Raw genomic sequence first — 12,532 nt, forward strand, 5'->3', positions numbered from 1 at the left:
GACCCGGGAAAGGGCCCCAGTCTTCACTTCGGCAGAGTCGGAGAGACTGGTGGATGGGGTCCTACCCCAGTACGGATTGCTGTATGGGCCTCCAGACCAACAGGTCAGTACACTGTGGGCACGATGCATGTGGCAGGAATGCATGGAGGGGTGTATGTGAAGGCATCATGTAAGGGAGGGTGGGTGGATGTCCTCTGGGCGGCATATTAGTTGTGTGCTGGGCCATGTGTGTGGAAAGTGTGGTGATGTGAAGGGGTATGGTGGGCATAAGTGTAACAGGCAGGACTGTTAGACTAATTCCATTTTCCTGTGTGTATTTCCACTGCAGGTCAGCGCCCATCAAAAGAAGGGTATATGGCGTGCCATCGCCAAGGACGTGTGGACCCCTGGGGGTCTACGGCAGGCGGATCACCCACTGTCGGGACTGGTGGGAGGACCTGAGACCCTGGGCACGGAAGACGGCAGAGGCCCAGCTGGGGATGGCCTCCCAATGAGGAAGGGGTTCCTGTCGAACCCTGACCCCCCTGATGGCCCGCATACTGGCGGTGGCCTATCCTGAGCTGGATGGGCGCTTAGGGGCATCACAGCAGCCACACGGGGGTGAGTACAGTACCCACATTACAACTTATGCATGGTATGGTGGTATCCGGGTGGGGGATGTGTGTCAGTGGGTGCCCCCTGGCCAGGCCTGACATTGCAGCATAGGTCACCTGGTGGCTAGGGTTCAGAAGGGATAATCTAGGTTCCTAGCTCGTAGGCATCCACAGCTGCTCAGGGCTGGGTGGGTCCCAGGTGTGCTGCATTTTTACAGCGTGTGCCCCTCCCCATGGCTTGGCTGCTAACGATATCTCTGCTAGTGCTATGGCATATTGCGTAGGCCTGTTCCCTGTGTGTGAGGGTGCAGTGTACGCCAATGGTGGTGTTGGCCAAGTGTATCCTTTGTCTCTTCCCCCACCTTTTTGTTTGTCACCCTGTCCGTATGTGCATCAGCATCATCTGGCGAAGGAGCAGAGGCACCAGCGACGGAGGGAGCTACATCCCACAGGACCCAGGAGGCAGAGTCCACCAATGCTGAGGGCACCAGTGGGACAGAGGGTGAGGGGAGCACTATGGCAGGGACTGGAGGGGACAGTTCTGACACAGATACCTCCTCCGATGGAAGATCCCTGGTGGTGACAGACTCCTCTGTGACCACCCCAGCTACAGGTACCACCGCCACCCCTGTACCAGCACCGCCCTAGCCCCTCATCATGTTGCCCGTGCCCACTCACCCAGGAGGGTGGGCATCTCCTTCGCCCCAGGCACCTCAGTCCCTGCCCCAGTTAGCCCTGCTGCCCTGAGTGAGGAGGCTATTGACCTCCTGAGATCCATCTCTGTAGGACAGTCAACTATTGTGAATGCCATCCAGGGGCTGGCAGTCCAGATGCAACAGACTAATGCATTCCTGGAGGGGATCACACTGGCTGAGCGGCCAAACAGAGATCGATCCAGGCTCTGGCCTCCACTCTGATGGCAGCCATTGTTCCCATTTCTACCCTCCAACTTCCTCTTCCCTGTCCCATTCTCCTCAACCCCAACCCATTCCAAGCACACAGCCAGACGAGCATACACACAAGACAACACACAAGAGTGGTACAGGCAAACACAAGCACCACACTTCATCCCACTGGCACTCACACAAACACCACCCAGATGCAGACACACCAACATCCACTATTTCCACTGTCTCCCCCTCCTTCTCCTCCGCCCCCCCGGTTCCATCTACACCCACACTTGCATGCACTACATCATCATCCACTACCAGTTTCATCACCACATCAAGCAGAACACACACCTCACTGGCAGGCACCTCCACAACAGCCGCACATGTCCTCTGTGTCCTCTCCCATTGTGTCTGCCCCCTCCACCTAAGGTACACAAACGCAAGCACTCAGACACCCAACAGCCATCCACCTCACAACAGCATCCAGCGCATGCACCTGCACCCAAAGTCAGAAGACAAACACCTCCAAAAACCACTCCCTCTTCCTCCACTCCCATTCCTTCTCCCTCTTCCCGCCCCAATGTTCCAAAAAAACTTTTCCTATCCACCATTGACCTCATCCCTCCCCCTCCCCCCCATCCTACACGTATGGACAGGGTAGGAAGAACCCAGCCAAGCACCTCAGCCACCCAGTCCATGGGCCCAGTTGTCACCACACCCACTCGTGGTGGAAAAGGATCCAGGCCGCGTGTCCTGAAGCGGTCCAGGCAGCCTCAAGGGAAAGAAGCCTGCCCCAGCTGCCAGGAGGAGCAAGGAGCCTGCCCCAGCATCTGCTAGGAAGGTAAAAGAGCCTGCCCAAGCTGCCAGGAAGAGCAAGGAGCCTGCACCAGCGGCTGCTAAGAAGGTAAAGGAGCCTGCCGCAGCTGCCAGGAAGAGCAAGGAGCCTGCACCAGCTGCCAGAAAGAGCGAGGGGCCTGGGGCAGGATCTGCGACGGAGCCCCCACCAACAACCATGTTTGTGCAGCCAGTCCGAGGTTGCAGGAGAAGGGCAGGACACTCCCTCCCCAGCAGGACCACCACCGCCAGTGAACAGCCGTCCGAGGTTGCAGGGGATGGGCAGGAGCCTCCCCCCACCAGCAGCACCACCTCCTCCAGTGAGCAGCCGTCCGAGGTTACAGGGGATGGGCAGGAGCCTCCCCTCATCAGCAGCAGCACCACAACTGAGCAGCCATCACCGCTGGCGGACAGTATGTAATCCTGCCTCTATGGGCCGCCCCCTGCAAATCCAGTGGGTATTGCACCCACCTAAGAGACTGTGACCTTGCAATCCCCAGAATCAAGAGCACCAGGCACGTTGCCCCTCCTGAACAAGTGGGTAAGACACCCACATGCCCAAGACTCCCCACGATCAAGAGCACAGGGCACGAGGCCCCCCTCCTGAACCAGTGGGTAAGACACCCACATAGACAAGACTCCCCAGGATCAAGAGCACATGGCACGAGGCCCCCTCCAGAACCAGTGGGCAAGTCACCCACTCAAGAGACTGTGGCCTTGCACCCCCCAGGATCAAGCACAGGGCATGTTGCCCCCTCCAGAGCAAGTGGGAAAGTAACCCACCTGAGAGACTGTGGCCTTGCACTCCCCAGGACCAAGCACAGGGCATGTTGTCCCCTTCAGAGCAAGTGAGCAAGTCACCCACCTGAGAGACTGTGGCTTTGCACTCCCCAGGACCAAGCACAGGGCATGTTGACCCCTCCAGAACCACTGGTCTTGTTCCATCTCCCGGCTGTGGTGTCCCGCCGTCCCCTGTCCCCCTGAGGTGCCTGCCTATTTACCACTTGATGCCCCTGCAGTATTTTCTCCATGTTGACATGTGTGGCCCTGGACTTTGGCCTGTGGCCATTCGGCCTACAAACATTGTGGACAGGGCTGTGTCCCTTTTTGTGTACATATGTATATATCTATTATCTTGCCTAAGTTATTTATCTTGATGTGTTGCTCTCATTACATTCCCTTTTTCAAAATTGTTTTCTCCTTGCATTATTCATCATGTTACTGGGTAAAAATGTTTTTGTGATACAGCTGATTGTGTGTATGGTGTGTGTGTGTGGGGTGGTAGTGGTGCATGTGTATGTGTCCCTGTCGTTTTCCTCCCTCTCTCTCTTGTATGCTAGGCAGCTGTACTCACCGTTGTCGTCTTCGCTAGCGTTGATGTTTGTGGTGGAGCAGCACGTAAAAGATCATGGGGAAGACATGCAGCTCAGGCTCCATGGCGGCGTGATTGTTCCCTGAGGGCCAGATGTAGCAACGGTTTTAAAACCCACATCGCGATGCCCTATTCCCATTTTGCGAGTAACCTGGTTACTGACTCGCAAAATGGGACTGCGAGTCGCAAATAGGAAGGGGTGTTCCCCTTCCTATTTGCGAGTCGCAGTGCGAATCAGGATTACTTCGTGACCGCGAACACGGTCACAAATCAATCACAGTTACCACCAGTGTCACACTGGTGGTAACCCATTCGCAACCTTTAAGGAAAACGGGCTGCATTACAAAAAAAACAAACTGCTTTATTTAAAAGCAGTCACAGGCATGGTGGTCTGCTGTCTCCAGCAGGCCACCATCCCTGTGAGTGCCGCTCAGACTCGCAATTTGCAAGTCGCAATGCAGGATTTTCCTACATCTGGCCCTGTATCTCCAATGGTGAGTCCTTTCTCTTCTGAGGCCTTTTGATGTCGTTGGTACCCCCCCGGAAAAGGTGGCAGAATGTGGTGTCATAATATGGTGGGCGGAACATTAACTTCTGCCTGGCTGTAGGCGGCTACCGCTGTTATGCCTGTTGTTTCCTCCCTGGTGGTCGGTGTGGTACATTGGCTGTCTATCGGAGATCTTTTCGCAATGGTCATAATTTGGCAGTAATTACCACCGGCCTGTTGACGGTATTACCACCATTTTATCCCCAACCGCCAGAGTTGTAATGATGGCCTAAATCTTAGTATAGTGTTTAGAAACACAATAGCTCCACCTGGGGTATCACGACATCTTGATGGAGTCATTCCCAACAGTCCAACCCCACTCATGTGGGGGTGCGGGCCAGTCATGGAGTCGCACGGACCCCAGGTACAGTACCTTGGAAAATGAAGAAACAAAGATGTTGCCTGGAGTCCAGGAGGTGAGGCTTCATTGGACCCAGTGCGGCAATGGTTCCTTATTGCTACCGGGGAGGTGAGGCGCTAGGTTCCTTACTGCTAGGCAGGGGTGTTGAGACGCTGGTTCCTTACAGTAACATGGAAGGGGATGAGGCATCAGTAGCGAGGCATCGGATACTTATGACAAGGCATGGTTGAAGTCGAGTGTCACGGACAACAGTGCTGTGGTGGGACTTCGGAGGCACTGCAGCAGCATCAAGTCTGTAGCACTGGTCCCGGTTGTTGCACTCAGCAGGGACCATGGCTCCAGTACAGGCAGCGGCATGGAGTTAGACAGTGGCACCTGTTCCGAAGTTGCTCTGGAGTCGTTGTGCTTGTTTGTTCTCGGTTACACTACAACTCACTTCCAAGGGCCTGGGAACTGGATTTGGCACCACTTGGCAAGTCAGGACTCTCAGTAAGAGTACCCAGGTGCCGGCAGATGACGTCTTTGATGTCCTTGAGACTTCTTAATAGGAGGCAAGCTCAGTTCAAGCCCTAGGAGAACCTTTGGAAGCAGGAGATAGAAAGCAAAGTCCAGTCCTTTCACTCCTAGGACAGAAGCAACAAGCATCAGGTCAGCACAGCAAAGCAACAGGCAGAGTGGCAGCCCTCCTGCAGCATCCAGCACTTCTTCCTGGCAGAATGTCCTCAGCCCAGAAGGATTCTAACTTCAGAGGTCCAATAATTATACCCATGTATGACTTTGAAATAGCCAAACTTCAAAGAAAAACTTAGTGCACAAGTCCCTACCTTTCCTGCCCTGGCCCTAGACACACTCTAGGTCGGTTGGAGACTTCTTTGTGTAAGGACAGGCACAGCCCTATTCAGGTGCAAGTGTCAGCTCCTCCCACCACTCTAGCTGAAGAAGACTTATCAGGATATGTAGGTCACAATTCTGCTCTCTTTGTGTGACTGTTTAGTGTGAATACACAAACAGCCCAACTGTCAGCCTTCCCAGATGTGTATTCAGCAGACAGGCAGAGGCAAAGAATGTTTAAGCAAGTAAATGTCCACTATTTAAAAGGAAAGAAACAGTTGATGGACGGAATGTGGAACAAATCAAACATTCACCCCAGTCACAGATCTGGGTTTAATCCATCAGTTTTTTTGCTCACCATGCCATCCCAGTTTGGACCTAGCCATATGCAAATCAGTCTTAGCCCTGATCCCCGTGAGAGCAGTCCACCCTTAACTGCCAGGCCAGGTCCTCCCTGGACCAGAAACATGCATCCTGGGACCGGCTTCAGGGTATCACCCCTCTTCAGCCAAGCTAGCTTGAATCTGGTGGCATAGTGACCAAGGGTCCCACGTTTGGGCATACCCTTCCCACTTGGGGTGACAAATGCAAAAAGAACAGTTGATGGACGGAATGTAGACCAAATCAAACAATCACCCCCAGTCACAAATCTGGGTTTAATCCACCAGTTTTTTTGCTCACCATGCCATTCCAGTTTGGACCCAGTCATATGCAAATCAGTCTTGATCCTGTTCCCCATGGGGACAGTCCATCCCACACTGCCAGACCAGGTCCTCCCTGGACCAGAAACAAGCATCCTGTGACCGGTTTTGGGGTATCATTCCTCTTCAGCCAGGCTAGCTTGAATCATTGGCACTTGGGGTCACAAATGCAAAAAAGAACAGTTGATGGGCAAACAGGGTGAATGTTTTATTGGTTCTGCATGCCGTCTATCATTTGTGTTTCTTCACTTTCTAAAAGTGGCATTTTTTCCAAAAACAATAATTCATCTTACAATTCAAAAAACAGCTTCAATAAAAGATGTGTTTGGACCCCAAACTCAATTTCTCTAGCTGCTCCCAATGGGAAATCACACTTAAAAGATATTTCAAGCAATCCAGTGTTACGCTATAGAAGAGATAGTCCTTGCAATAGTTAGAAACAAATGTAGCTGTATTTCACTATCAGGACATGTAAAACACACCAGTGTATGAAACAGCAGTTTAAAACTACAAACAGAGACAATGCAGTGGCAGGCCTGAGCCCAGTTTGCAGGGCTACTCATGTGAGTTGCACAAACAGTGCTGCAGGCCCACCAGTAGCATTTGATTTACAGATCCTGGGTGCTCTTGTTGCACTATACCTGGGACTTACTGGTAAATCAAATATGCCAAACATGGATAAACCAATCACCAATATCATTTATACAGAGAGCACTTGCACTTTAGCACTGTCAGCAGTTATAAAGTGCCCAGAGTCCTAAAGCCAGCAAAATCAAAATTCAGCACAGGATCAAAAACAGGAGATCAGAAGCAAAACGTTTGAGGATAACCCTGCAAAAAGGGCCATTTCCAACACTCACCATTCCCAATTCCTTATTCTTATCACCTCACATTCACAGGATCCTCCAACGTGCATCTTTTTTCTTTATTAATTTCATACATTTTAAAATATACTCACTCATGAATAACCTAAGCCTGCAGCTCATGCACTGGTCGTTGTGTGACTAGGCTATGGTGATACCATTCTGGCTGGTGCTCCCCAGTCTTTGATTTACAATCAGGCTTTACTTCCATGACACGGCTGACTCCCATCTTCAAAAAGAGAAAAATTGACCAGATCTTTCCAGATCTGAAGGACTTACGCTTGCTTCACATCAAGTCAAAAATACATTTCACAATTTGTTGTCTGACAAGACCCTGCATCTAGCAAACCCACGCAATCTGACCAAGCTACTCACCATTTCCAGCAAACTGCATGGATTCTGGAGTAGACACTTTACAGCTGAATAACTCAAAAGTCAAAAAGTTGCTTGCACTGAAACAATCCATTGGTAGTGCTGCAACCATCCTTTGTATTTCTTTTCCTCCTCTAGGACAAATGCCACTAATACCCCTTAAAACACTGAGGGGGTCATTCTGACTCCCGCGGGCGGCGGAAGCCGCCCGCCTGGCGGGAACCACTAGAAGACCGTACCGCGGTCAAATGACCGCGGCGGTCATTCTGACTTTCTCGCTGGGCCGGCGGGCGACCGCCAGAAGGCCACCCGCCGGCTCAGCGGGAAAGCCCCTTCAACAATGAAGCCGGCTCCTAATGGACCTGGCGGAGTTGAAGGGGTGCGACGGGTGCAGTGGCACCTGTCGCGATTTTCAGTGTCTGCTTTGCAGGCACTGAAAATCTTTATGGGGCCCTGTTAGGGGGCCCCTGCAGTGCCCATGCCAGTGGCATGGGCACTGCAGGGGTCCCCAGGGGCCCCACGACACCCGTTCCCGCCATCCTGTTTCTGGCGGTGAAAACAGCCAGAAACAGGATGGCGGGAAGGGGGTCGGAATCCCCATGGCGGCGCTGCTTGCAACGCCGCCGTGGAGTATTCCCTGGGGCAGGAGAAAACCGGCGGGAAACCGCCGGTTTCCCTTTTCTGACCGCGGCTTTACCGCCGCGGTCAGAATGGCCCCTGAAGCACCGCCAGCCTGTTGGCGGTGCTTCCGCGGCACTCTGCCCTGGCGGTTTTCAACCGCCAGGGTCAGAATGACCGCCTGAATCTGAAATAATGCATAGTATGGTATCTCATTTGCCCCGTCCCCTAATCCGCAATTTGCAGTGTTTCCGAAATGTTTCACTCCGTAATCTTAACTGATTCAATTAAAATGCTTGGCTACTGAAAAATGTTGGGTAAAAATAATACATAAACTGATTATTGAGCATTGACGTTTTCCTACTAGTGCATATTAGACTGAGCAGAACAATGACAAGCGGTTATCAGTATCCCGAGCTCACTCTGTTGAGCCAACAACTGCATCAGCTTCGTGACCTAATCTTTCTTATAAGAGAATCAAATAAATGAAAGAGAGGCATCAATGTATTTGTAAAGTTGATTCTAATACTTTTAGTCAGCAGTCTCTCTTTAATGTATAATAGTTATATACATGCAACAAGTCAATACATTTTTTGAGATTCAGTCGTGAACTCAGAGCTCTGGAATTGTCAAACTCCAATACACATGTTTTTGCTTGATTGACTTTCTCAATCAGTATAAGCAATTTGTTTACCAGGAGTGCATTTTCCACATCTAATATGAGACCTAGAGAGGTTTTCTCATTTGTGTAGACTAAGGTTTTACTGTACACCATTTCATCTGAAACTTCCCCAGAAAGTGAAAACCCTCCTTTTTCACAAAACAGTCCAAGATACCCCCCTTCTGCATGACAATTACTTGTTCCAGTTAGTTTCAGAGCTCTTGTGAGATAAGTCCACTGTTCACTTCTGATGGTTGTAGAGGGGGCGGCAGGTTGGTCAGAATGGTAGAAACCACAGTATAAATTAGAGTTTCTAATGTTGCCTTTTCTTCTCATAGAGTATGACATGGAGGAGCTCCGTGATAAGAACCGGCGCTCAGCTGACCCAGAACACATCCTGAGGACCCGGAAGGGTGTATGTGCGGGATACGCCGGGCTCTTTGAAAGAATGTGCAGGTGCATTTAAAATCTCTCTATCCCTCATACCCACAGAAAAAAAATCTAAATGTATATCAATCCCTGTTCTCCGAGTCGAGGTGGGAGAGTTTGGGGGGAGTTCATACAATGCCAAGGTTTAGACGAGTGTGCTGTAGATGAAAAGTCACCCAGATATATCACAGTTATTCTTTCGTAATTACTTGTTTGCCTTTCAAATTACTTTCTTGACTTATTTCCCTTACACAGGTAGGCATGATGGCATAACGTTACTTACAGCTGGTACACATGCTACCAAATACTAAGGGGCGGCTCCTCCATTAGGGCGGAAGAGTATCATCCCCCCTCCAGCAGCGGCAGCTGTAAACCTTTTCCACAAAAACGATAATAAACTTTGTTTATAACCATTTTTGGGTTAAAGGTGCAGGGCCACGGGGTGACGAGCAATGAGGGGGAGAGCACATGTATGTTTGGCCGGCTGTTTCAGGCCGGCCAAACACGCATGTGCACAGGGCTCTCTCCAGCTCAGTAACACAGTTGCTGGAAGGAGAGAGCCAGTCTGCCTGGGAGCACCCTGGCTGGGTGCTCCCAGCCAATTCTGACGCTGCTCTGAGCAGCCTCAGGATTGGTGCAGGGCAGGCTGGAAGCCTGGGCCTGCAGGCTGTTGGCAGAGAAGAGGAGAGGAGCACTGCGGTTGTGAAGGCGGTGGCAGCAGCACAGGTAAATGTTTTTTTTAATTAAGTTTAATTTAAATCCCTGTTAACGCCTCCACTCTCCCCACGCGCCACAATGCCCCTTCAGCTTTGCGCGAGCCGTGACTGCAAATACTCTTACCTCCCACTCCTGTTATCTTGAACCCCCAAACATTGCATTCAAAAGTAACCAATTCACGCTATAAACACATACACATGAACTGCATATACTCCATCTATTTTGTCTGTGCACAGGCAAACATGCACAACTATGCATCCTGACCAAACACCAACACTGAATCACAGCACCACATATTCCCAGCATTTAACTTTCCTAGATTCACACAGCTTTGTATGATTCCCACACTAAGGGACTGATTTAGATATTAGCGGACAGGTTACTCTGTCAAAGCAGTGACGGATATTCCATTTGATGAAATCTAAATCCCATTAGATTTAATGGGATTTAGATTTCAACGGATGCAATATCCGTCACCGTCGTGATGGAGTAACCCATCTGCCAATATCTAAATACGGCCCTAAGTCAGGGAGTCTTCACTAGATACAAACATAGCTGTTTCAGATAAAAGAGCAAAACAATGTATTTAACAAAGTTATATACATTTAATTAGAACACTGGAATGTATGGAGCTCTTTGAAGGCAATGAAGGGGCTCAGGTTCAATAATGTCTGGTATGAACTTTCTGCTCCAACATTTGAATATATTTGTCTTTCTGTTTCTCCCTTTATTATTTAGAAGATTCCACGCTCAGTGGCTAGAATGGCTGGAATGTTCTGATTGCCTTATAGCCCTTCTGCCTCCGGCTGTACTCATTTTAAAAGCCCCCTCCCTCGTCATAGGCCACCACCTGAACCCAGGTCTATAGCTCAAGTTTAGGGCCTTTAACAACTGGTATAGCCCTGGACAGATGGCTCTAAACCTATAATATTTCAGCTAATTCTTTCAGCCAGTGAAACAATGGGCTTCAATATCTACCTCTGATGCCTTGTCATATTTATTTCATAAATATCCACGGAAATAATTCTGGTGTGAGTTCTGCCATCAAATGTGCATTTATTACCTATGAAACATTTGCACTATTTTGTCTTCGGCCCCTTCCGGACAGCCCTGCTGGAAACTGTTAGCCCTTTTATGCTTTCCAGCATGTGATGACTATATTTAAGAATCTATAAGTTCTGATCTAGTTTATTTCTACACGAAATGACAGAGAAGTTGAGCACAGTCTCTTCAAGCACTTTTAAAATCATATCTAAAGGAACATCTTCGAAAACTCTTGTGTACTGTACATTTACTGTTCCAATTTGCGGCAGATGTGGAGGACTTTGACATCTGCCAGATTATTTTCTCAAGAGCCGTTCCACCTTTAGAGGTAGGAAATGTTCGGTTCACCGTGTGCTTGCAAGTGCAAGGTACACACGCCACAGTCTCAGAAAAGGGATAAAGAACAAATGAAGGAGGAGGAAGAAAAAAGGAAACATGTAACTCAAAAAGACCGTGTAGGGTTTGAAAGGCAACCTCTTTCCATCCAGTCTGTCCTGGCTGTCACTGTTACTGATTGTGCAGGTCTAAAATCCTTACCCTCAATCTTCGACTGTCTCTTCTCACATAAAAGACACACATTAAGGGTGAAATCCTTCAGCTCAGATTCCTATGTTTTGCCTCCTTCATTGACCTTCCCATGACATCGGAGGTAAAAACCTCAGGGAATTTTGACCTCACCAGTAGAACATTTTTCAACTGACTTTCAAGTTTATCACATGTCTTTGGGTAGGTCGAAAACTCACTGTCTAGCTGTACACGTCTGACTTTGAAGTCAGATATTTTCGAATGTTTGGGATTGTCATCCTCTCTAATTAAATTCCTCAACATTGAGCTACATCACTCCATCGTTGCTGCAAAGTCTTGCACATCATTATTATAGACCTATAATTGCATCTTCATGTTTCAGCTACCAGGAGTAGGTTGCCCTGTCACATGTAATGAGATTCTGCCTGATGTTATTCTGGGAATATTTATGGGAGAACCCAAAAGTCGCTTCAACTTATAAAGGTGCTTGATTACATTATTGTCCCTATATGTTATGCCCCATATAACTTATTTGTGGAAGAGAAGCAAGAAAAGGAATCAGTATTCACCCAACTGCTGCACAATTTGAAGTGCATCACTACCGATAATGGGAAACACGTTCCATCTCAGCCTTACAAGCTGAACATGCCACTGAACATAATGTTTTATGCATATTGCAATACTCTAGCGAATTTACTACCACAAGTTAAACAAGCCTTTGCAATGCAATGGGTTTCGCGTTTGCTTGAGTTAGAGCTATTAGTGTTGTAAATTCCTAACTGGACTTTTTTTGCCACACAAACTGAAAATAAAAAGTAAAACAGTTGACATAAGCGAGCCAATTTAAAGCTCTGCAGTGAGTGTGAAGAAAGCCACAGAAGGAAAAAGAAGTTTGCTCGCCATCTAAGTTATCAGCAAAAGTGCAATTATCCTTGTAACAGGGTCTATGGCCAAGGCTGGAATTCCGTGTGCTTGCAAGTGCAAGGTACACACGCCACAGTCTCAGAAAAGGGATAAAACCACCCTAAGGAGGGACAAACATAAAGCAGTTACCAACAAGAACAAAGGATTTTTGAAAGGGAAGCCCATGAACGAGTGATAGTGATGGGAGTGGTTAAAAGCACAGATACATACCAACACATCGGAAAAGCAGCACTTGAGCTCTTCTATGCTC

General features: G+C 49.0%; 1 protein-coding gene across 2 annotated transcripts in view; it reads left to right on the forward strand.

Annotated features, from left to right (window-relative positions):
- Positions 1 to 12,532, forward strand: part of LOC138265662 (kyphoscoliosis peptidase-like) — a 361,876-nt gene that overhangs the window by 223,986 nt on the left and 125,358 nt on the right. For both annotated transcript variants that reach the window (XM_069213573.1, XM_069213572.1), the window contains one exon: positions 8,982 to 9,099. In XM_069213573.1, coding sequence (XP_069069674.1) covers positions 8,982 to 9,099 — 118 coding nt within the window. The remainder of the gene's footprint in view (positions 1 to 8,981; positions 9,100 to 12,532) is intronic.

Source organism: Pleurodeles waltl, chromosome 11 (genome assembly GCF_031143425.1).
Source record: "Pleurodeles waltl isolate 20211129_DDA chromosome 11, aPleWal1.hap1.20221129, whole genome shotgun sequence".
Classification (NCBI taxonomy): domain Eukaryota; kingdom Metazoa; phylum Chordata; class Amphibia; order Caudata; family Salamandridae; genus Pleurodeles; species Pleurodeles waltl.